We start from the raw sequence: 26,774 nt of genomic DNA, 5'->3' as shown, positions 1-26,774 counted from the left end.
GAAAAGGGGGGGGGGGCAAGGATAGAGAGAGAGAGGAAGAAGGAGATGGACAGAGAAAGGGTAGAGGAGGAGATGGGCAGATAGATGGGGAGAGGGGATGGAAGAGAGAGGGTAGGAGGAGGGGATGGACAGAGATAGAGGATGGAAGACGAGATGGACAGAGAAATGGGAGGAGATAGATAGACAGAGGGGAAAGGAGAGGATGGACAAAGAGGGGCGGGAGGATGAGAGGACTTAAAATGAGTGAGGAGGAGAGGCAGAAGGAGAAGGACTTTGAGGGGGAAGAGGATGTGGACAGATCGGAAAATAGCGGATGGTCCGAGAGAGCGGAGGAGAGCAGATGGTTAGAGACACTAGGCAGGATCAGATGGGCAGAGAGAGGAGCAGGAAGTGATAGAATGTGTGTGTGTGTGGGGGGGGGGGGGGGGGGGAAGGAGGAAATGGACAGAGAGGGGGCGGAGGATGAGATGGACAGAGATAAGGGGAGATGAGAATGTATTCGAGAATGCAGGATCCCTAAAGTATGGCGAAAAGCCAGAGTAATTGCCATACCGAAACCAGGAAAGGATAGGAAAGATCCCAAAAATTATAGACCTACCTCTCTACTCTGTCACCTCTACAAAATACTGCAGAGGCTCATTCTTCAGAGAATGATTAGAAAGGTGGAGCCTCTTCTAATAACACAGCAAGCAGGTTTCAGAGAAGGGAAAAGTTGCACGTCTCAAATATTAAACTCAACACAACACATCGAAGATGGATATGAGAAACGGCTCATTACAGGTGCTGTCTTTATCGATCTATCCGCGTCTTACCGTAAGATCAACCATTGACTCCTTCTGAATAAAGTTTATGATATAACTAAAGACTTCACACTGATGTCCAATATTAGAAACCTTCTCCAGAACCGCAGATCTTTCAGGGTAAGAAAAGTAGATGGAGAACTCAGAAAAATGGGCTACCACAAGGCAGCGTGCTTGAGCCGCTATTATTCAGCATCTTTACCAACGATCAACGTATCCCTGAAGGAACTCGAAACTTTTATTTATGCTGATGAATGCGCTATCACAACTCAGGCTTACTGTTTTGAGACTGTAGAAGATACTCCAGCAAAACCTTTGGAAGAATTCACTGTTTAATATCATGGGAATAACTTGAAACGTAATCCTGCTAAGACTCAGACCTGCGCTTTCCACCTGAAGAATAAATAAGCAAATAGATCCTCGAATATATCCTGGGGAGGCATCATGCTCGAATATAATCCTACTCCCAAATATCTTGGAGTAACTCTGGATCGCGCGCTAACATGTAAAAAGCATTGCCTAAACAAAACAAAAAAAACAAAAGAAGAAAAAAAACAGAAAGCAGCAGCCAGAAATAACATAGTGCGAAAATGGACAGGTACATCATGGGGTGCTAATCCATGCACTGTGCGCTCAAGCGCGCTTGCTCTATGTTATTCCACTGCTGAGTATGCATGTTCGGTATGGTACAAGTCCAGTCATGCCAGGAACGTAGATGTGGCTCTAAATGAGTCTTGCGGGATTATCATGGGTTGCTTAACACCTGCTCCTGTGGACAAAGTCCATTGTCTCGCTGGCACAGCTCCTCCTGAGACCAGAGGTGAGGTAGCTGCGAGAAAAGTAAGACCAAAACGAAGGAATCCCATCCACTATAGGGTCGTCAGCCCGCACATCCTAGGATGAAATCAGGAAAGAGCTTCTTGACAACTACTAAGGCTCTCATAGAGAATCCACATGCGGCAAGGATCTCACGATGGCGGGAGAAATGGCAGTATTCGGGAGAACGGATGGCTCCAAAGGAAGAACTTCCCCCTGGACACTCGGAGAAGTGGTCAATATGGAGGTCTCTCAATAGATTACGATCAAACACAGCGAGATGCAAGACCAATCTGCGGACTTAGGGTTTCTCTGTGAACTCAGTTCTTATCCAGTATTGCGTTGCGCAGACTAACAGCCATTTCCTTCAGTGTTCCTCATCACCAACCACCTGCACCATGCAAGACCTTATGAGAGCTACACCAAATGCACTTGTAGTGTCCAATTTTTGGTCTTCTTTTGTGTAAAATTATGTCTATATATATATATATATATATATATATATATATATATATATGTGTACTTTTGACACGGTAAATAAATAAGAGGAGATGGGCTAATAGAAGACTGGAATAAATAGATACCAGGCAATGCCAGGTATTTCACTAGTATTAATGTTAGACTGGCTGTATTTTATACTAAAGCATCAATTAGTCTATGAAAGCATCAACTTTAAAATATTTAGATTCTAAATTATCATCTCTAATTGTTGTAAGCAAAAAATATTACTAATAAACAAAAAATGGCTCAAATGGCTCTGAGCACTATGGTACTTAACATCTGAGGTCATCAGTCCCCTAGAACTTAGAACTACTTAAACTTAAGGACATCCCACAATCCATGCCCGAGGCAGGATTCGAACCTGCGACCATAGCGGTCGCGCGGTTCCGGACTGAAGTGCCTAGAACCGCTCGGTCACCGCAGCCGGCAATAAACAAAATGCAAGTCTGTCTATAAGTGCTATTAACATATCAAGTAAAAATTACTGTGAATTGATACAGAAGTCACTGTATAGTTGTATACTTCTACAGCGAAGACCAACTGGATTACATAGGACAGTGTCAATTTTAGTTTAGAATATTTTGTATTAAAACAGCAGTGATGAACGAGAAAGTATAACATCAATTAGAATTTACAAGTACACATTATGATTAGATTAAAAATATTTGGCATCCGTAGATGAATAGACAGTATAATCCGTAAAAATTAAGATGCCACCTTATTACGTTGTTAAGAAAATTTTGATATGTATCAGCAAATTGCAAATGGAATTAAAGTGATGGTTCTTACATTTCTCATTCTCTCCTATTATCTGTTTTTCTTCTTGGAACTTATATCATTCATGTTTTTACTGTTTGCTGTTTCCTTCAACGTTTATATTTCCAGGTGCATAATAAGAACGCATAATAAGGAGCACGCTCAACACAAGCTGGTGGGAGCCAGCCAATGGTGTGTATAGTAGTGGGAATCACTGGATAGGTATACTAGTTCTTTCAATTCCCGCAGCCAGACAAAGCGGCTTGGAGGTGATATGACCCACCTTACGAAGTTAGGTAGATAGTAATAAATAACTGCAGCAAGTGAAAAAAGGTAAAGGGTCCTACAAAACTACGAATTTGCAGCTGTGACATGACTTTGTGATATGACAAGGCAAAAAGCCTACAAAACTGCGAATTTGGAACTGTGACATGTAGCATATTATTATTTTATCACACACTTTTACATGTTTTTGGGAACGAAATTCGTCCGCTTTTATTTAGTTGAAAAACCTTTTTAACTTTTTTCATCCTTAGACAAACTAAAATATTAATCACATGTAATCATTCTTCACGTCATAGGTGGTTGCCTACCTTAAAATAACAGTAGTTTGAAGATCTCTATAACCTGGAAGAAATGACTCAGTCAGACCGAAATATAAATTTTAATCGGAGCAGCATGACAACTATAATTACATATACATATTAAGATGGTATCTTACGGGAATCGGCAACGCACCGCGAGTACTGAGTATAATGGGCGGTGGCACTACGAATGTAGTGCGGGACAATACGTTGAGAATGTGGGTTTCGCCGGAGGTTTGCCAGAGATAAATCCCTGCAGGCGCACTATCTTCTGTGTCTTCGGTGACTCAGATGGATAGAGCGTCTGCCATGTAAGCAGGAGGTCCCGGGTTCGAGTCCCGGTCGGGTCACACAATTTTCATCTGTCGCCGTTGACGTATGTCAACGCCTGTAAGCAGCTAAGGGTTTTCATTTCATTGTAACCACAATTACACCTTGTGGTATTTATTGTTAAAAGTTACTTTTCCTCCTTTGACATATTTCCGTTTCCACCCGTAGCAGCAACAGTTATTCATCGCTGCTGCTAGTAATACATAAATGTGTTTCATGGCAAAGACCTGTAATGTACAGGGAGCGAAAGGCTATTTACAACTTGTACAGAAACCAGATGGCAGTTATAAGAGTTGAGGGACATGAAAGGGAAGCAGTGGTTGGGAAGGGAGTAAGACAGGGTTGTAGCCTCTCCCCGATGTTATTCAATCTCTATATTGAGCAAGCAGTAAAGGAAACAAAAGAAAAATTTGGAGTAGGTATTAAAATCCATGGAGAAGAAATAAAAACTTTGACGTTCGCCGATGACATTGTAATTCTGTCAGAGACAGCAAAGGACTTGGAAGAGTAGTTGAACGGAATGGATGGTGTCTTGAAGGGAGGATATAAGATGAACATCAACAAAAGCAAAACGAGGATAATGGAATGTAGTCGAGTTAAGTCGGATGATGCTGAGGGTATTAGATTAGGAAATGAGACACTTAAAGTAGTAAAGGAGTTTTGCTATTTGGGGAGCAAAATAACTGATGATGGACGAAGTAGAGAGGATATAAAATGTAGACTGGCGATGGCAAGGAAAGCGTTTCTGAAGAAGAGAAATTTGTTAACTTCGAGTATAGATTTAAGTGTCAGGAAGTTATTTCTGAAAGTATTTGTATGGAGTGTAGCCATGTATGGAAGTGAAACATGGACGGTAAATAGTTTGGACAAGAAGAGAATAGAAGCTTTTGAAATGTGGTGCTACAGAAGAATGCTGAAGATTATATGGGTAGATCACATAACTAATGATGAAGTATTGAATAGGATTGGGGAGAAGAGAAGTTTGTGGCACAACTTGACCAGAAGAAGGGATCGGTTGGTAGGACATGTTCTGAGGCATCAAGGGATCACCAATTTAGTATTGGAGGGCAGCGTGGAGGGTAAAAATCATAGGGGGAGACCAAGAGATGAATACACTAAGCAGATTCAGAAGGATGTAGGTTGCAGTAGGTACTGGGAGATGAAGAAGCTTGCACAGGATAGAGTAGCATGGAAAGCTGCATCAAACCAGTCTCAGGACTGAAGACCACAACAACAACAACCTGTAATGTTAAAGTTTCGGTCTTAATACAAAATGTAAACAAACTTCACTTCACGGGGGTCACATCACACACCCGGTTGGATGTCGACGACATGTGCAGTACGCCATGCTCATTCGTTAGAAATTCCTGCTATACTGTTTTTATCACAGAGTTGCACATGGCCAGCGACATAAAACGATAAATGTAACGCGACTTTGGGTAAGCAGCTGTTGATTAGTTTTTGAGTAAACGGCTGAAGCCTCAATATGATGGGTATTTGTATTGTTTTTATATCTTTATTAGTAACAGTTATGTTGAGTAATTGTTGCTGCTGTGAATGCAAATCGAAATGCATGAGAGGTATAAATTACTTCTCGTAGGTGAGTACCATAATGAACACGTGACTTTGGAGGTTTTGTGTGTGCTCGCGCGCGCGCGACAGAAATTCTGTTCTGCGTATCTGAATGCTCACTCCTAGCTATTACTACTCTGTTCATTTTACATGGATTCGGTGATATAATGGGGGTAATTAATGGTCTACAGCATGCATCTTTCTGGAAAAACATGAATATAGTTTGTAAAGACATTGCATTCCCCGAAAGTCGATAATATATTTTTTCTTTTGTGCATCACCTTGTCATAGTACGTATGTCTCATTTATTTCAACTAGTCTTTATTTGTTAATATGTCACATTGTTTGTTCATTCATTTTGCTACTGTTTTATATTTCATATTGTACGAATATGAACGCTCTGGTTTCATATGCTTTGTAAATCTTTGGTTAGGCTTGAGGAAGCACTGTGTCAGAGAGAGAGCGAACGACTACTATCGATAGAGAGCGTGCGAGTTGTTGTGGTACGTGGTCGGTTCGCGGGTAGAAAAAATGTGGAGAAGTTCGGCGTGAAAGACGGTGATACGCGGAGGAACAATTAATTACAGTGCGTCTTCTGTGTTAATAGGAGATCGTGCATTATTAAGTGAACAGTAAAACCTGAAAAGTATATCGAGTGTTTGCGGTGACGACTTTACAAACTGTGTGAACTTGTGACAATTAGCCATGAATCAGACACCACTGTCGTATGGAGACACTAACTGTTAGAGCTGCGTGAAAGTGGAACAAACCAAAATGTTAAGTAGAAGAACAATGCTGTGATTTGACCAAGAAACATTTATTATATCGTCCAGACTGTCTTAAAGACGACGACGTAAAGTGAACTGATGTTTAACGGACTGTTATAGTGATAAACACGTGACTGTTTTCATGTGGCAACACGGCGAAAGAACTGTGCGAAGTATTGGCCTTAACCGGATATATATCGTAAATACTAAAGACATTGCATAATTCCGACCTACCGGCACCGCGTGATTAATAAACTTTTAATAATAAAACGTTGCGCACGTAACGACAGCGCACACACTGGAAGTATTATTACGCGCCAGTGCTGCCAGCTGATTCGACTACAACGGAGACGTGGACCACCGCCTTAACTGGAATATTAATGAAACAGGAGGATCCATCATCTTCACGCCACGAACCAGGGTTTATTTCACACATCGTCCGCGCGGACCACCGCTGACGTCATCTCACTGCCTGCAGCTACAATTGAGACACTAAAAGAAAATTATTACGCTCTCTCTAATTTCAAAATTAAAGACAATTGCAGTTAAACTATCTATTTTAAAAATACTGTCACAGTATCTCAATTTTGTTTAGTTCCAATAAATATTCTTTCCATTATTTCTTCTTGTTGACAGTGTTGAAAACCCGCCAAATTAAAGTTCAATTAATAATTTTATTTCAAAATTCACCTCAGACATTTTGCTGCTCATTATAATTTTATTTTAATGTTTGTTTGTAACTTCTTTTGGAGGAAGTACATATTTTATTTTTTGTGTAGTAAAATTAGCTATCACAAAATTATGTATATTACCAGCTAATGCTATCCACCATTACTGCTTGAAAACTGCACCTATTTTCTCATTGGCTGTCAGCTTCAAAACAAAATTACGTATTTCGTGGGCATTACAATATGATAATTTCTTATTACTTTTGCAGGTTTACTGGAATTATATTGACTTTAATTGTTCATTTGGCCCCCATTAAAGTGATTCATCGCATCTATATAATAATTGTACTGAATTACCTAATTTATTATTTTTTTCTTTTTCGTCCATGACTAACAGGGGTAATCAGATTCCTTGTATAGGTCATGTTTTATTATTTAAAAGTTTTTTTTAGAAGTAGAGAACCAGTTTCTTTACAAGTTCTCCTACTATTTTTATAATTAAGGCTCAGACCCACGTACTCAAAAACAAGGGCCGTATTTGTAGCAAAATGAAACTCAAAGCAGACGACCTACTGCAGCATGGGGAAAATTGGTGTAAGCCAGTGTATCCACCCTAGGGCGAGGATGCAAACCATGGTAACGTGGCTGGCGCTGGTGCCTGTCTTAACTTGCCTTGTTTGGATACAATAACAAAATGAAGAGATATATATAACTTCATGGCAGATTAAGTGTGTCTGCTGGGCCGAGACTAGAACCCGGGACCTTTGCCTTACGCGGCCAAGTGGTCTGCCGACTTTTTTTTTTAATCCCTTCACGCATTTTTTTTTTATTATTATAGTGATCAGCTAGCTCTCTGAACGAAAACGCTGAGCTAACTCGCCAGCATAAAAATCGCAGTAGCGAGATTGGATCCAGAGACTTTACGCTGCCGACTGAGATATCCAAGCACGATTCACGGGACGTCCTCACGGCTTCAATTCCGCCAGTACCTCGTCATCTACTTTCCCAACTTCACAGTTCGAGTATCGGTCCGGCAAACAGTTTTAATGGGCCAGGAAGTTGCATATCAGCGCACAATCCGCTGCAGAGTGAAAATTTCATTCGCGGAGAGATGTATAATTCTGAGATTTGCTTCTTATTATATCTTGTAGATCCTTTTCATTGTGTTTTCTGCTCAAATGGCGTATGTAATGCCTCTGTGAAAGCTTTTATTGGTCTTATTTATTTTCACGGTCCCTACGATTTTGATATCTAGAAGGCAAACTAACATTACTAGATTTCCACTCTAAAACTTGCCTTTTGGATCGTCTAAAAGTTCCGATCTTACGACATTTCTTCTATAATTTCTAGCGAAACAGACAGGGCTATGGCCATTCGCAGTGTGTTCCTTTGTATGTTCCCTGACAATTCAAGCTGTTAAGGACCCCTCAAGCTTTGTAACGATATGGATTCGGTATGTCAATACACTTAAAGACGTTTCGATTCTATACCAGACAGAAATTTGATTTAACACGTTGGTATGTCATAATTACCCCCCCCCCTCCCCGTCGGAGGTTTGAGTCCTCCTTCGGGCATGGGTGTGTGTGTCGTCCTTAGCGTAAGTTAGTTTAAGTTAGATTAGGTAGTGTGTAAGCTTAGGGACCGAGGATCTAAGCAGTTTGGTTCCATAAGCCCTTACCACAAATTTCCAAATTTTCCTTAAATTTCCTTTGTCTTACATGGGTACCACGCACTCGATCACTATTGCTTTATTGTCCGTGTGTATTTTATGTGAACGAAATCTTTTCCGACAAACAGCAGTTTCGCAGTATCCTATCAGTCAATAAATGGGAGCCTCACATCACCATTATGCAACCTTTACACTATGTGACTATTGCACTGACAGATGCTATTTGCTACCAATTAATTGTAGTTTAAAAAGCTGTTGTATTTCGGCACTACGTATAGTATGCATTTTTTCATATTTCTACATTAAAAGTTGGATAGCTTACTTCATAAGTTTTGTCAAGGCCTGATTAATGAAGCCACAGTTTTGTATTGGGCAGCGTTTCCTTGCACATAACCCGATAATCTGGGAATACAACTAACTGACAAATACATTAGTAACTTATCACTGAAGCAGCAACGACCCTACCACACTTCCGTGGAATACACCCATGTAAACGACACGTCGTGCAAGATGAGGTTACCTATACCTGTCAACTAATCGTCAGGTAAGTGGTAACATGGCTATTTATGACATACCAACGTGTTAATCAAATTTCTGTCTGGTGTAGAATCGAAACGTCTTTAAGTGCATTGACATACCGAATCCATATCGTTACAAAGCTTGAGGACATGGGTGAAGAGAGCAAGTTGTACGTATTTCGCGTGACCTGTATTTACGGAATCCATGCTTGCTGCTGTGGAGAAGTAAGCCACTTCATTCCTTGAAGGTTACTGAAATGCACTTGTCTACCGGTCTTGTAAGGCTGTTACATATTATCTGATTCGTACTGAACAATCCCCTCCTTTCTTGTGACGTGGAGTGTTTTCTATAGTGTGTACCGGGACGTTAAATGTGAAGTGTAGCTGAGAAGTGCAATGACTATTTAAAAAACAGTATTTTGTCAAGTAAAATCTGTTGCAATCCCAGTGACCTTCCGGCTTGAACGCTGAAGGCATTGGAAAAAAATACACGTCCAGTACACACAAGCGGCACATAGTCAGTCACCAGAAGGTTATCATTCTTGCACTCTCGAAACAAGATTTATTCCTCGTAAATATGGTGCCATGCATTTTGCAGATGTTTGTGCATCTGAAAACAGATATGGCTTCCGCCGCGTCGTAATGTAGGTCGGGTTAAGTTCGGCTGAATCGGTCGCAAGCGCATGTAGTGTGCGTTTCTGTTCACAGATGTCGCTCAGGAGGTGCTGAGCCGCGAGGCTCTGTAAACCAGCCGTGCAAGCGACTTCAACATACGAAGCTCGCTGCTACGGGAGAAAACAAGACTGTAGTGTAACGAACGTCTTGCTACGAATACCGAACAGAAAACTTAGCGAAAAATCACTTCCTTGGGCTGTCTCCTTGTTACACACAATTTTTGTGAGGCAGAAAATGATATTTAATTTCTATGCTTGGATTTTTCGTGTTCATGTGACGTCATAAAACGCTTCAAAGTTAAAGGGTGGAGAACAATTGATGTCCGTAACGTACCTTATTTATACCTTAAGTGTTAAAAATGAAATAACTTCAGTCAACGTTTGGTACGTTTCGTTCTTCAAAGTGTTTTTCAATCTTGTACCGAAATCGATAGAGAGCTATCGTGGACTTCACAGACCTCGAGCAAACTTAAGAAAGTTCATTAAGTTTTTCCTCCTTCTAGTCTCTCAAACCTTCCAATTGCGATAAAAATCGCCTCTTCAAAAAGTGTCTAAAGCAATCGTAGCGCAAAGGTTACTTTGAAAACTACAGAAATATTTGAACATATATGATAGCACCACGGTGCAGAATGAAATTTTTGGTCTTTCCCTTACATATTCCTTCTCGGAGGTGCAGGTCTCTTGTCTATTAAAATAAATCTCAAGTTCAGCCCAACACCAGTTCATTACATTGCACTTTTACGTACACAGTTGCAGATGCATGGCAAAATGAACTAAAAATTCCCCATGTTCATTCTTTGTCTTAAATAGCAGATTTGGAAGAAACAGTTTCAAATTTTACAAAGAGCAAGTTTAATCACGATGCTGATAATACTAACATCTTAGCCCTTCTCCGAGCTTGACATGTCATCATGGAGAAGGATGGTTCTCCAGTTTTTCAAACAAGCGGCTGAGAAGTTGGAGTACACAAAATGGAAACCAAGTATTTCGTCGTGGTCCTGATATTGCATGTAGTGTGCCCAGTGACTGGTGTTGAAAACTGAATGTACACTGAAGCACTACCTTTTTACATTATGAAATAGCTATTTTAGAAAAACGTATACAAAACAGCGTTATAGACTATGGAACAACCGAATGATGTGTAGTTAACAGACAGGGATTATATTCTGTAGAATGATGGCTTTAATCCTCTTTCATCCACTCTGAATTAGGGTTTCTTTAAATTATTTCGTACAAATGCCGGAATTTTTTCTACAGACTATGGCCGATCAGCTGTCCTATCCTTGTCAAGCTACAACTGTATATACGTAATTATGTAAATGTCTATAAATACTAACTAAGTTATCTATAATATTATAGTATGTCCAAAATTCTTGTAAAAGTGACCCGTGGTTGTGTGAAACTACTACTGTTACTCATAATAGTAATAAGCCACTCTCGCCACGTTTTTTATTCAGCAGCTCGAATCTAGATCCGCAAGAACATAGTCAGTCCACAAAGCAAGTATTATGAAGCACAAATGATTTACTTAACGAGTAATCTGATGTTAATCCATTTTAATAACGTGTTTCTAAAGTCAATAACCAAGACCGTTCGCTAAAATTTGTCTAATGAGCTCTGTGAGTTAACCCTTTGTCAGATACAATATAAAATCCGAGGGTCTTTGTTCAGACATACAGCTTTCTAGAATGCAGTTGTGTTTCATTTTATCTATAGTAGCTTTTAAGGAACACTGTGAAAACAACGTGCTGCTTACTAACTACTAGAATTGACGGCGTAAAAAAAATATTGCATGGTTGACTGCAAATGTGCACACGACACTAAAAGCATCTCATGACATAAGTGCTTGTGGATTAATTATGGCACCTGAAGATGACAGTATGATGCTGAAACCGGTAATTTGAATGTCTATGGCAAATAGGCGAGCTTGACGCAATAAATTATTATATGAATGTTTACAAGGTCACATGCTTCCATTTGACGATAAGTCAGTTCTTAAAAAATACTACACAGTCTCTGCTTCATGTGTAAAAGACTTCGCCGCTTCCAGTGATTTCTGTGAAGTCTGCCACTTGCTTCATTTGAAATCTAACATGCCCGTTTAAAGCTGAGTAGGGTGAGGTAGCGAGAAGGTACTGGACTAGTATTCGAGATGACAGCTGTTCAAATACCAATCCGCTCATCCAGAGTGAGATGTCCCCTACATTATTTAAGGCAAATGCCAGGATGGTTTCTATGTATACGACACGGTCGATTTACTTTTCCGTCTTTTCTTTCAGTTTATAGCTTACACTCTGCTAACAGAAAATGGGCAACTGCATACACGGGTATTTGGTTTTCATGTTTGTAGAGCTGCCATTGAGGGAGTTAACCATTGATTTTCTTAACGGCCCAGCATTACAAGAAAGGACGAGAGGAAGGTTAGTGTTCAATGTTCACTAGTCAGCGAGATAATGTTAGACAGCGTTGGAAGACTTTGTTGGCAGAGCATGCGGAAGGCGTGGACTGCATCCACATCCATTACTGACTAGTTGCGATCAACATTTTGTAACGTAATTATAGAAGTCTAGCTTCTACACCCCCACTTGAAATGAACTGAAAATTGGCAACTAGAAAATAAGTATCATATTGAAGTTTTGAGCTCAGTTTCCGTGCTCGCAGAAAATAATAACGAATTGAGGATCGGTCCCCATTCTTTCAAGTACACAGAAACATAAATCCGCGCAGTGAAACTTGTGTCCGAACCATAGCAACATAGCAAGAAGCTGTATTCACAAATGAACGAGAGAAGACGTCAGTTCAACTACACGAAAAGAACAAAAACACATTTGGCACACAAAAACAAACTTGTCACAGCTCAGGACCACAAATGTGGTGAAACGTGTTTGGCTGTTAAAGCAAAACAGTAATTAATGCACCTGCAAAAAGGCAGAGTCATACGTAATTTGTTAAGAAAATAAGTATCCGAAAGTTATAAATCTTGTCCGCTTCGTTGTTTCCCCCCAACCACTTTACCCTGTGACGTAGCAAGCAAATTTTGCTGATAGCTAGACGGGCTACCACTGTAACCAATACTTTCACGGATGTTCTTGTACATTTGATGTTTAATGATAGTATGGTATGACTTACTGTGTTCTACTGATCTGAGAATGGCTCATCGAAAGTGATCATTAAAAAAAAAAAAAAAGAAAAAGAACACAAAAAAATCTATTTCACAGCCAGTAATTGCCGATAAAATTAGCCAAGGGAATTTGTGCTCCATTTTAAGTAAAAGCTAGTTTCTCGAGCGTCTCAGTGTTTAGGACATAATATCCGCTGAAGTATGGTTATTCAGCTATGAAATGAAGTGATCGTAAGGCACTGAAGACCGGGAGTCCCCACCAAAGTATCGAACCCGGACCTGCTGCTTGGCAACCAGACGCACTGACCACTTATCTCAAATTGTAGGTACGTTCACTGATTAGCCGAGATACGGTCCGTAAAGTGCATTGCGAATAGAAACAGTAGTAAAGAAGTAATGAATTATAACTTCTTACATGATGTTTTAAGTTTTACTACGCGCCAATTTAAGCAAGAAGGTAGTTTTCCAAGCATCTAAATGTTTATGACGTCACACCTCCTGAGTTACTTGTACAATGACGTAATTTTGCAGGTAAAAACAGTGATACGTGTGAATACTGACTGCAAAACGTTTTGCGAATAGAGTCTTTCGTAAAGAAGTTATAGACGAAAACGTCATGCCTGACGCTTGACTGTGTGAACACTGAAAATGTGGTAAGCGATGAGCTCTCCTTTCATCATTTTGTAGGTGGGTGGGTTGGGGGTCAGCGAGCAAAAGTTTCGTAAAGGTTTGAAATTATATGTAATGTTTATCGCAAGAGGCTAAGTGCAGCTACTCTCAAATACTGTATGAACAGAGTCCAGTCATTTGCGACCCCTCAGTTACGGTACCTTGGAGAATACAGAGTCTATAACTCAACAATTGTCTTCTTGTGTGAAGACTTTCAACGTATGATTATAGCTCTTATTGAATGGATTATGATAGCAACTTAAAATTCTTAAATTCTGCTATTAACCAAGCGAAATATTGAAAATCAAATTTTTGTTGCTCCAGGAAGCAGTTTGGATAAGAAATCTGCAAATGGTTCTAGGATAGCAGTTCAGTAATATGGATATAAATGGATCAGTACAGGAAAGAGAAGAAGCTCCTTGGGTACATCAGAATTTAAGTTCAGAAGTGATTACATGCGTCAATTTTCATACGGTTACACATGGTTTTTCACCTTTGCTAGTGTGAATCAATTTTTTTTCTACTGAAAATTCTTTGTTATCATGAAAGATCTGCAGAGTGCACTAAACAAACGAGGACACAATCTTGTGTTATTATGAACTGCCAAAACCAATGAAAGTGAATGCGAAATACACGTTGTGGTTGCAGACTGAACTGTAGTGTAATCTGATGTTTATGTTCACATCATACTTAACACACTCTAGTACATACGAAAATCTGCTGTTTAACAGAATAATGTTCTCATTTATTTAGTCATTTCTATACTGCTTTCTGTAGGTCATTCATATTAGCAAAGAGTTTGCAGTAAGAAGGGACATGTTTCACAATAGCAAAGATGGACAAGTGCTCATAGCTCTTCGGGTATCCACTTTAGAGACAATGTTTACTGGACTATTTTCATTGTTTCACTCCTCATACCACCTCTAAAAACATGGAATATTTTTAACACCCTCTGACAATGATACTAACACAGTAATGTTCACCAAATACAGACAGAATGAGCAGGCAAATCAGTTTTTGAATTAAATGATATATGATTCAGTTCAGTTAACACATTTCAGAGTATTACACATCACCAGATGCATTCAAATAATGCTAGACTGCTATCAAAATAGTTTTGTTATGGTTTTGTAGACACCAGACTGTTTTCCTCTGTCATATTTCCTTATAAAAGTAAAGCATGTGTTTCTTTTAAATAGCCTGTGAACACAGATAGAGGTTGGCCTTAAAATAGTGTTTGCAACAGAATTTGTGAGAAAGTAGCATTAAGTGAATCCACCTGACAGAGGAAGTACAATTATTCATCATGCTTCATGGAATTGAAGGATATCATCAACAGCTTACTTTCATTTTGTGTATTTTGGTACCTAGTAATATTTGTCATAGTTTGGCCAAAGCCAAAACAGCCAGTTCAAATGTCAGGTTTTATATAAAAATGATTGTTTGATAAGCTATAGTTTAAGAAAAAAATTTTGTCATCCTGAGGGAGGAAGACTACATGCGGCAGTATTACACACTGTATAAAAAAAAACTGAATTCCTGTGTATACATAGAAGTGTCCAATTCACTGAGTTCTCAGAAGTTTATAATAGTAAATACCACTGTCACTCAAAAGTAAGTTTCTGTATGTAATGTGATCCCACCCCAACAAATTCCTATTGTACTTGCTGGAACAGATATGTCAGTGTTTCAAATTATCATATTCTGTATATTACGTGGAGAATGTTTCTGTGTACTTTTTAAATGAAGAAAATGAGAAAAAATTATGTTCCTGTTTTAATAATATCCTGCCAAAATTTTAGCATACTTTGTCACTTGTCAAAGCAAAAATTTGCCTCATTTTGACTGATATATTCATATGTACATTAATTAGAACTGTTCTACAGAACTGCTTATGAGATTGTAAGTGTTACATCCTAAGCACTGAAATAATAAAACAGCAAGAGACCAACTTTGAAATAGCTCTTAGAAGCTGTCTCGCACCAATGAGAAAATCTGATTTATACACTCAGCAATGCATAAAATATGCAATTTAAATGAACTGCACAACGAAAAAGGTTGTGTTGTACTAGGTGAACTAGTAAAGATAAATACCGGAAACAATTAGGAGGAGGAAAATAAATTTGTTATAACAGTGGATGAGAATACATTGCATAACAAAGGATATACTAGGAGGAAGGGTGAGTGGGAAGAAGACCAGATGAAAAGAAGACACAAGCTAACTGACAACATAAACATAACTGCATCACACACAGCTACAAGAAGGGTGCCAGAGAACCAAGAGGGCAAGATAGTGCTGAAACTTGCAGTGATGGACCTGTCTTGGAGTCAGAACACATTATCATCGAATAGACGAGGAGTTGACAGTGTTTAGGCATGTACATGAGAAACAGAACACCAGTCTGGTTCATTTCACCAACTTGCATTTTCCTTCCATCAGAGTTCCGTCTCCCATTTCATTGCCTCTTTGCGCAGTGGGTACACAAACACACACACACACACACACACACACACACACACAAATACAAATCCCTTTGCCAATGCAGCTGGGTTGTGGTGTCATCTGGGTTGTGTACTTGCCATTCCAACCATGGTTTACTGTTAGCATATTATAGGTAGTTTACTACTGAAAACATATATTTAAAAATACTAAACACGTTCAGACAACATTAAAATACGTTTTCAATGATAGACATTTGGAAAAAATTGTCATTTTGTTAGTTAAAGACTGGCACTGACCCACTAACCTAATCTACACTTACCATGCTTGTTCTACTCGGCAAACATTTCACAGTATGATAAGGAGCAACACCGCAAAGAAAAGTTCGTTGCTTCTATTGCCTTTCTTTGTTTCTGCTCCCTTCCTTTACACTCTGAGATTTTAGTGTTACGGTTCAAATACTGACAGGTTCCTTAAACACAAAACTATTCTGTATTACAGAAAAATAAAAACAACTTAAGACTGTCTCATCATAACAGCGTTCTAGTAACAGGTTTCCCACTTACCAATTATGTCCCATCAAACAAAACAAATTTTGAAGCATGCAGCATATTACTGCATGTAATTCACAACCACACATCACATAAACATTTAGAATACTATCGTCTCTGAGGAATCACCTAACTTGATGTAGATGGGAAAATATCCTAGAAACGCCAATTTTTAGAAAATTTTTCTCCTTTTATGTGTGACAGTACTGTATAAGAATAATGTTCACAACTTGGAAACTAAATATTCCTAAAGAGGTCTCTGTTACCCTCAGTCAGTGTCTTAATTCGGAATGCAAAGCAAGTGCTTTAACTAAAGTGTTTCCATCGCCCACCCACAATGTAAACAGATAGCAAAATAACATAAAAAGACTGATATTCCACTCTGACTAAACTTTGTACTGTGTAGACTGTTTTTGATTTAGAGCTTCAAAATATATACTGTAAAAGAATTGCTAACACACCTTAAGTATTTTCACTGTACATTCTTATCTGCAACTGACCAGCAAGTTGTCAAGTCACTGAATTAGGCCTATGTTAAAGCCTATAAACTGCCTCTACCCACTTCATTACACTGTTTTGCAAGAGACACATGGAATATGTAACAAACAGTGTAGTTACCACCTTATTTACTGGTACCATGCAACATAAAATATCAAATTATACAACAGAAAATTGGTTATTGATAAAACACACCGTCGGTCTTATATAAACTTTTATTGATGTAACATAATTTCACTTTACAGATGACTTGTGCCATCTTGAGAAAGAAATACGCAGCAGATCATGAAGTACAGATGTTAATGAAAATAATGATTACTGAGTATATCCTGTCAGAATGTTCACATTTCCCAGCAGGTAAATCACACAAACATTGCCAGATATAGTGCACAAAGCTTATAGTTAATGACACTGAGAAATACATTTAAATTGTGTGAAACTGATGGATGACTGTAATGAAAATTAATATTGTATCAGTGACAGAAAATGTGGAAAATTTTGGAATGGCACTAAAGGAAAAGATTTATTGTTGAAGGTTGTTAGCAGTTAACACAGTTTCTAGAAACAGTAGTTTATTTTTATGATGCAAACTTTGCTTTGAATAACATAATAATGGAAACTGAAAGGTGAAGGAGTTTACAACATTGACACTAACAAGAATTTTTGGCACATTTATAAATATTATATGTTTTTACTATCATATTAGAAATGGTTTCTCATAAATAGTGAGGGCTAAACAGCACAAAATATCATGGCAAGCAGTACAGGAACACAAACAAAACAGTTATCAACACTAGAAGGTACACATACGAACAACAGATGTGATCTCATGCAGCTCGAGACTTACAAAGTACTTGAGTGAGCAGACATGTGAAGGAGCGAAAGATAATGGAATATCTAATGAGCAGCTTCTGCAATTATGTCCATAATGAATTTGTAATTACTACAAAGAGCTGTCATTGCAGGTACTTTCTTTCCTTTCCTTACATTCTGCTGCAATATATGTTGTAAGATGCTGTTTGCATGGCCTGTACACAGCAAAACAATTTGTGGGGGGGAAGCTTTTACATACAGCTGCAGTCACTAAATGCTTTCATCAACACTTGAAGGTACTTAGGGTCTTACTCTTATAAAAGGCTAACAGATTCAGTAATGTGATGACTTGTTGTATAATTTAATAAACGCAATTCATCAGCATTTTCCAGAAAAGCATAAAACATATGCACAGAAGCTAAACCTGGGACAATGGAACCTTAAGGATTTCAACTACAGATGGAAGACTCAAAAAAGTTAATTCAACGAAAGAAAATGGATGTTTTCTTATCGCTAGAAAAATTACTGCAGGAAAGTTAACTACCGATTTTATCACAGTCCATACTTTTACCCATCCTTGGACAGACAGCAGATACTCAATACCTGTATGAAAAGATATAAATGAGTCTGAACAGCAATTTGTAATAAAATATACATTCCTCTCGTCATTACACATAGAATTGTACCTGCTTTTCTCTCTCTCTCTCTCTCTCTCTCTCTCTCGCACACGCACACACACAAATTACAGATGCAATGAAAACACATGAAACACTGAGGGGGAAACGAAGGCTTCATACCTTTCTGCTACACACAGCCCGAGAAGCGAGTCAACTGGAAAACACATTAATCCGACGTGAACAACGAAATGATATTGTTTCAGGAGGAGTTATTACGAAATATTTATTCGCCACAAAATTAACAGCCGTAGTCACCACAAGCACACAAAAACACAGACACACGCACAACAGCTTCACCGGGGCCACATTAGTGGTATAACGCTCAATCTGAGCAAACACTTGGACAACAATAACAACAACAACATTTCACAAACAGATCTCCTTTATAAAAGTGCTTGTACAAAATATCAACGATCGTGAGTGGAGTGGTGAGGGGGATGGAACGTCTAGAGGTGCTGTCTGCGTCAGCGGAAGGACATGAGTAGCGAGGGCGCCTCCCGCGTCTGCGCGGTTTCCGACAGGCTGACAGGTGGCGATTGCGGCCGCTCGTCTGACGAGTCCTCAGAGTTGGCCGTCCCGCTGTCCACAGAGTGCGAATCCGGCCGGCACTGCACGTAGGACAGCTTGACGTAGTCGGGGGCGGCCTCAGTCTCGGGCGCGTAGTAGGCGGGCACGTCGGCCTCCACGTCCTTGGCGGGGATGATTACTCCCGGGTCCGACGCCGCCTCCGGTCGCTGGTCCGCCCTCCTGCGCCGTCGTAGCGCCCTCATGTCGGCCATTCTCTGCCGGATGAACGGCGGCACGTCTTCCTGCGCCGGGGGCGGCGCCGGTGGAGGCGGATCGTCGCCTCGCGCCGGGAGGCTGGCGAGCGTCACGTAGCCCGGGACGGAGGCGGCGGGGGCGGCCGTCGCGACGCCGGACGCGAACGGCAGCGATACGTACCCGCGGCCAGCCGCAGCCTTGTCGACTTCGGCGCCGAGGGGTTGTTGCTTCGAGCCGACCACCTCCGCCGCCTCGAGGGCGCTGAGCCAGTCGTCGACACTGCCGCTGCCGGTGAGCGGCGGCGGCTGCTTGGGGGCGGTGGATACGCTGGCGACGCTCACGTAGCCCCTGGAGGCGGCGAGCGGTGGCGGCGGCGGCGGGGGGCTGGGCAGGTAGCCGGCGCGGCAGTAGGGCTCGCCGCCCCCGGAAGGCACGTCGCGCGCGCTGCCGCCCAGAGCGGACGCCGCCACCGCGGGGGCGGGGGCGAGACAGGCGCCGGCGAGCGCTGCCGTCAGGTCGGGGGTGCTCCATGAGGCGGCGGCGGGGGCGGCCTTGGCGCCGGGGTAGTCGGCCGAGAAGAGGCAGGAGAGCGGCCGCGTCTGGCGGCAGCGCTCGCCGTCCGCCTCTGCGCCGGAGTCGGTGGCGGAGGAGACGCGCGTGGCCGTGGTCAGCGACGACGAGGGGCAGTCGCGGTCGGAGCTGCAGCCGCTGCTGTCCCCGCTGGGGCTGCGCTGCGCGCCGCTGCCCAGCAGAGTGCAGTCGGGCTCCCCTCTCGCGTCCCCGCCGGCCTTGCCAGCGTCGCGGATGCTGTAGATCTGCCACGGCACGTTCATGTGGTAGCCGTCCTCCTTCTCCTTGTCGATCGTCAGCGGCGCCAGTCCGGGCGGCAGCTTCACCTCTATCTTGTGCGCCACATTGAACCACGCGACGAGCTTCCACATCAGGTATCCCACTATGAAGAAGAACACTAGTATCGAGACCGATACCACGCACCACGTTACAATAGTCGTCATTTCGATCGGGTCGACGGAGCTGCAGTACGCCTCGGCCCATTCGCTCCACGGCCCGAAGAATGAGCGCTTCGGCCGTTGGTCGTTCACGTTCACGGCCCTGATGGCCAGCCGATAGATGCGGTTAGGGTCGCGGCACTCTGGAATCTTTATATCGGCCGTCCTGTTGGCGGCCTGCGTCGCCGTTATGTTGTACACCCTGGTCGCGTTGGCGTCGTCGGACGGCTGTACCCACACCTGGTAGTAATCCAGTTTCCCGCCAGCGTGGTCTGGCGCTTTCCACTTGAACACGATCCTGGAAAAGTTCTGCACGTGCGCTACGGGCCTCTCTATCGTACCCGGCAGCCCTATCTCGGTTCGCTTCGTGACAGGCTCTGTATAATTGGAACATTCCAAGCTGCGCGGCATCGTACACGCCCTCACATACACATTGTACACGGTGTAACTGCTCAGGTTCCTGAGAGTCACCGATTCCTTTTCCTCGGGCCCTAACTCGACGAGATGATGGTTGTACAGGACGTCGTAATGATTGAGTTTACCATTCATAGACAGCGGAGGCACCCACGACACTGTCATGGAGTCATTTGTTACTCCCGTCACGGTCACATCCAGCGGAATGGTGGGCGCCGCTTCCAGTGTTGTAGTGTACTTGAGATTACTCGCATCACTCATTATTCCATTTGCCTCCCTCGCCACGTAAATCATGTAAGTAGTATACGGCTGCAGACTGGTAATATTCGCCTGTACAGACACGTTATGACCGCGCACTATCAGAACCTCCTCCTCTGTCCTGCACGTCGCGTTGTGAGGCGACACTATGGGGCAGTAGTAAATATTGTACTGTGACACATTCTGCAGCCGATTCTGACACTCCATCTCGAAATGTACTTCAATATACGTGGATCCCACACTACTTATCTCGATTTCTTTCACCTTTTCCAGCCCGCTGTTAGGTCTCAATGTACATGTGGCCCAAATCATGCCGCTGCTCGAAGTGTTGGTATTCGAGGATATTGCGAATTCGTAAACTTTACCCTCGCGCACTGTAATGTTCATGGTTCGTACGTCTTTAGACACACGAGTCCAGTTCAAGAAACCGGAGCAGTGATTGGGTCCGTCGCGATCATTTTGGCACCAAAACACGGTGTAGCTGTCGATCATTCCTGCCCACTCTTTATCTGAAGGATGATTCCACGACAGCTGAATAACACCTTTCTCGTTGACGTATTTGGTAAAGCCTGTCGGTGTTGGTGGAAGTGTCTGCTTGGAAGGCACGTGGACAACTGAACTCTCCTCCGAAGGGCCCTCCTTATTCGTCGACACGATCCTGAAGGTGTAGCTGTCTGTAGTCAGCTGATCGAACTGGGCGTAACTTTTCCCAATTTTGTTCGGCTTGATATTCACCAACTTGCCATTCTGCTCCACAGAAGAAACATCGTACGAGAAGTCGTCTCCATTCTCAGAGCATCTGGGAATGCGCTGCCAGTAGATGATAATGTCTCGTCGGTTCAGTCTTCCGATGATATGAAAACTGCCGCTGTCGGTCTTTGGAGGGAAAGATGGCACAGTAGGCAGCGTTTTGAATGTGTGTGATGCGGGTTCCGACCACATGTGATCGCCGGTGGCCATGGGCGACTTCAGGTACAGTCTTACGTCGTACAGCGCATTAGGATAACGCAGTCCGGTTAGTGTGTAATTGGTGCTCATCTTCTCCAGCTGTGACGTATCAGCTGTCTCCCAGGCGTCAGACGGGTCGCACACGGACTTGTACTGTATCTTGCGATCGAGGCCGGGTGGGAACTTCTTCATGTTCATCGCGATATCCCACTGCAGAAGCGCACTGTTTGTAGTTATATCCTCGGAGACGAGGTACAGGGGCTTGGCGGGCAAGACGTGAGCAAATACGTGGAATTTTATCCGAGGAAATGTCACATTTCCGAGATCATTGCTTCCTGTGAACATAAAAGCGATGTACTGATGCGTCGGTCTGAACATCGGGTCGGTTCGTGTGTCCCAATAACAGTATCCGCTGTCCTCAGTCTCTTGTGGACATTTGTACACCCAGCGTGTCCCACGGCCGAATAGGGCGTACATTATTTTGTAACGCGTCCTCAGCGGGTTTTCGGGTGCCGTCCATGTGCAGTTCAGACTCTCCCAGTTCCAGGACAGGCACGAGAACTTGTCAACAGGCTGTGGTTTATACGCGACGACCACCTCGTTGAGGCACAGTAAGCTCTGTTTCTTGCCTCCCTGGTGCAGCCTACAGTAATACTTGCTGGACGAAACTTCGGGATGAGGCTCGAGCAGTCTCGCCGTCGTGGCATTGAGAACTTGGATGTACTCCTCGGGTAGCGGTGTGGCATTGCGGTAGAACCTAATGTCGCTGGCGTTGCGCCCTTTGGTGGCCACGAAATGAGGATCGATGAAGCAGTAAATCTCCAGAGAGCTGCCGTACTCGACAACTATCCGGCCTTTGGGGACGGTGTAACCGTGGAAGTCCAGGCCTGTCATGCATTTGCCTCCCGTCACGGAGACGTGCTGCGTCGTCGGGGCAGCGGGCGATAGCGTGGCAGCTGCCGTCGACGTCTGGGCAGACACCGGCAGCAGGAGAAGCAGGCATAGCGCGGGAGCGCTCGCCCACGCTCGGCGGTCGCAGCGGGGCATGCCGTCGCCTTAAAAACAGCTCATAGCGGCGGCAGGGCCCGCAAGCAGCCTCACATGCGCCTAGTGGGTCGCGGCCGCTTCTTCCTCCAGCGTTGCAGTGTAGTGGACTCGGCGGTAGCCGCGCAGCGGTCAGCGAGGCGTAGCTCACACTGCGTGTCAAGTAGCGGTAACGCGCGACGACCGCAGCATCTGCCACCGCGCGACGAGCACTGACGAGTGTGTCCCCGCGTGACGCGTTTAATAGTCACTCACGAAATGGTCCGACGCGAGAAAAAGGTGGAGGTCGCAAATCGATATAGACAACTGAGTGGCGCAACGCAACCTCCCACCGCGACTGTCTCTCGGCAACTGGCCGACTCGCAGCCAGTGACGGCGCCGGAGACGTCCGAGCCGAACCGAGGGCGCCCGAAGCTCGGCGGCCCCGGCCGAGCTCGGCGACGGCCGCTGCAGCAGAGCGCTCAGAGATTTCGCCGAACTGCGCGTTCACCACTGGAACGGCGTCTTTTCTCCTTCAACACGCACAAGCAAACAGCGCAGCGAGCGTCTTAGAAGCGGGCTCTCAGCGTTCGCACTGCTACGGTCACACAGCACGCAGGCACGGCTCTTACACCGTAAGCCGTTATTTGACACTGCTGTCATAGCACGTATGTACGTAATTTTTACCAGCTGCGAGTTACATATACAGTCAAAAACCATTCTAGGAGGAACAACGATCTGCTGCGATTAATTTTCTGGAAATTTCAAGTTTCCATGCGCTACGTTCTACCTAAATCGTTTATATTCACCTAAATTGCTTATGTTACATATATTACATCGCACTGCGCGTGACATTTCTCGCCGCAGTTAAATGAGTTCGGTGAAACATATACATTTGGACGGAATCTGTTTTTAAAGCAGGAGGCAGACAAATTACATTAAACGAAATTTTGAGGTGATAGAAAGTAATTTGTGTCAGATAAAACTGCCCTAAAACCCTTCTTACTAGATTGAATCAACGATGCCCAAAAACTACGTAGTTTTTCTCATAATGTAGTGTGAGTTTAATGCTAAGAGTTCGATGCCTGATACTTGATAATTCACGGAAATCATATTTAAAAGCCACAAAGAGCCTCTGATGAAATAAATGCTTTATTCACTACTATTTTTGATCAACAGATCGTCAAGTAACACAAAATTATTTATGTTAGCCAATTACGGCGGTTGTGCTGTGGCGCCAAAACGTAAAATAAAACTTTTTTTTTTTTCTTGACACCACAGTAAGAACATCGTACGGGGCTGACGTAAATAATTTTGTGTTTCTTGCTGATCTGCTGATCGAAACTGGTAGTAGGTTTATTTCATCAGCTGCCCATTGTGGCTCTTAAATATGATTTCCTTCAAATATTTACAAGGCTTGGAGCACAACGAGTACAAAATATGTGATAGTTTGTCGCGTCACGATCTCACAGTGTTACAATTTTTTTCAGTGTAAACCCCACACTGATTTTTTACACTACAACCTTGACAAATACGACGAAGAATTGCACGTGAGCTCTCCAAGATAAATAAGAGAGAAAGCATTCTAGCATGTCACTCAGACTATCTGAAAAGTTAGGAGAATAAACCGAACAGTCCGCAGCTCGTGGTCGTGAGGCTCGATTCCCGGCGGGGTCAGGGATTTTCTCTGCCTCGTGATGACTGGGTGTTGTGTGATGTCCTTAGGTTAGTTAGGTTTAAGTAGTTCTAAGTTCTAGGGGACTGATGACCGTAGATGTTAAGTCCCACAGTCCTCAGAGCCATTTGAACCATTTCAAACCGAACAAGATGGCCATTTAGTTTTTCTGTGGTATTCATACACCTCCTAAGGCAAACTGCAAGTTGGTAATTCTGGAAAGGTCTTGGACGATTCCCTTCTCCGTCTCGCAGAATTTGAACTTACACTCTGTCTCTAATGGCAACGTTATTAACGGGACGCTAAAGCCAGATCTTCCTTTCTTTCGTCCTTGGAGAGAATAAACTGCACTTCCTTCCTGTTTCCTCCCATAACTTTCCTCTAGATCACACCAGTATGGACGAATTAAGCAACATCGACAACGGACAAGTCAAATTTAAAGACTGAAATTAGAGTTATATAATTTCGGTACTAAGCATAGAAAAAGGTTACTGCTGTGTTGTATTTTTCGTCATACGTTTCGAAGCCGCGCACAGATGGCCGGATGCCTTTTAGAGCTTGTTTGTATCTCATTGCAATGTGTTTACAATTTAAATGTCGAGAGTTCAATGACAGGTTATATTCTGCAGACTACTGATAACGTTTCATTCCGGAACAAGTGGAGCGTTTGTTTTTTTATTGGCCCCTACACTAACATATTCCGAACGCTTGCCTAGTGATGACCTGAAACACGATAGATTTTGTGACAGATTATTGATTGGATCTAAAAGTCGTGCATCATAAATTTGTGCGATTATTATGACTGGTACTGTCACTATAAAATCTAATTTTCATTGCAAAGTCACTAGCTCTGTATCGCCTGATATGACAACAGATTTTCATAATACAGGGTGATTCAAAAAGAATACCACAACTTTAAAAATGTGTATTTAATGAAAGAAACATAATATAACCTTCTGTTATACATCATTACAAAGAGTATTTAAAAAGGTATTTTTTCACTCAAAAACAAGTTCAGAGATGTTCAATATGGCCCCCTCCAGACACTCGAGCAATATCAACCCGATACTCCAACTCGTTCCACACTCTCTGTAGCATATCAGGCGTAACAGTTTGGATAGCGGCTGTTATTTCTCGTTTCAAATCATCAATGGTGGCTGGGAGAGGTGGCCGAAACACCATATCCTTAACATACCCCTATAAGAAAAAATCGCAGGGGGTGAGATCAGGGCTTCTTGGAGGCCAGTGATGAAGTGCTCTGTCACGGGCTGCCTGGCGGCCGATCCATCGCCTTGGGTAGTTGACGTTCAGGTAGTTATGGACAGATAAGTGCCAATGTAGTGGCGCTCCATCCTGCTGAAATTGTGGAATTTGCAGCTCTCTGCTAGCTCTGCGAGTCGATTTTCCTGGGCTGCGAACAAATGCTTGCTGGATGCGTGCTACATTTTAATCACTCGTTCTCGGCCGTCCAGAACTTTTCCCTTTGCACAAACACCCATTCTCTGTAAACTGTTTATACCAACGTTTAATACACCACCTATCAGGAGGTTTAACACCATACTTCGTTCGAAATGCACGCTGAACAACTGTCGTCGATTCACTTCTGCCGTACTCAATAACACAAAAAGCTTTCTGTTGAGCGGTCGCCATCTTAGCATCAACTGACGCTGACGCCTAGTCAACAGCGCCTCAAGCGAACAAATGTACAACTAAATGAAACTTTATAGCTCCCTTAATTCGCCGACAGATAGTGCTTAGCTCTGCCTTTTGTCGTTGCAGAGTTTTAAATTCCTAAAGTTGTGGTATTCTTTTTGAATCACCTGTATAAAATACTCCATAAAAGAGACCCAACATGCAGGTAAAGATCATGAACTGAGTTCTGAAATAAAGCACATGTCGTGGATCAGGTAATAATTCTACCAGTGGTTAAGTAGTGTAGATTAGCTGCTCTCTCTCTCTCTCTCTCTCTCTCTCTCTCTCTCTCTCTCTCTTTGTGTGTGTGTGTGTGTTTGTGAGCAAGTGCAACATCTGAATATAATAAAAATAACATCGTATCAGGAACGCAACTTGCCACCAATTTTAAGAGTTTGGGATAAATAAGTAAGACATTAAACTTCCTATATGCACTCTACTATGCGATATTGTTTCCTAGTTTGCCATAAACGTATACTTTCCGATATGTGTATTTTACCCTGGGAAAGTACTTTCAGAACAATCTGCGGTGACAGTTCGCGAACTTGGTGTTGGTCGCAACTGAAGCGTC

At 42.7% G+C, this 26,774-nt stretch overlaps 1 protein-coding gene across 1 annotated transcript; it reads right to left on the bottom strand.

Moving 5' to 3' along the window:
• Positions 1–17,131: 17,131 nt before the first annotated feature.
• LOC126480735 (cytokine receptor-like) lies at positions 17,132–23,197 on the bottom strand. The gene has a single exon (XM_050104007.1). It carries the CDS (start codon positions 22,858–22,860, stop codon positions 18,889–18,891), a length of 3,972 nt encoding a protein of 1,323 aa, XP_049959964.1. The 5' UTR covers positions 22,861–23,197; the 3' UTR covers positions 17,132–18,888.
• Positions 23,198–26,774: the final 3,577 nt, after the last annotated feature.

Source organism: Schistocerca serialis, chromosome 5, assembly GCF_023864345.2.
Source record: "Schistocerca serialis cubense isolate TAMUIC-IGC-003099 chromosome 5, iqSchSeri2.2, whole genome shotgun sequence".
Lineage (NCBI taxonomy): Eukaryota > Metazoa > Arthropoda > Insecta > Orthoptera > Acrididae > Schistocerca > Schistocerca serialis.
Note: the sequence above shows the minus strand (reverse complement) of the source record. Positions and strands in the feature narration are given on the sequence as shown.

Excerpts from the sequence above, each read along its gene's own strand:
- LOC126480735 (XM_050104007.1), bottom strand. The coding sequence starts at position 22,860 with ATGCCCCGCTGCGACCGCCGAGCGTGGGCGAGCGCTCCCGCGCTATGC.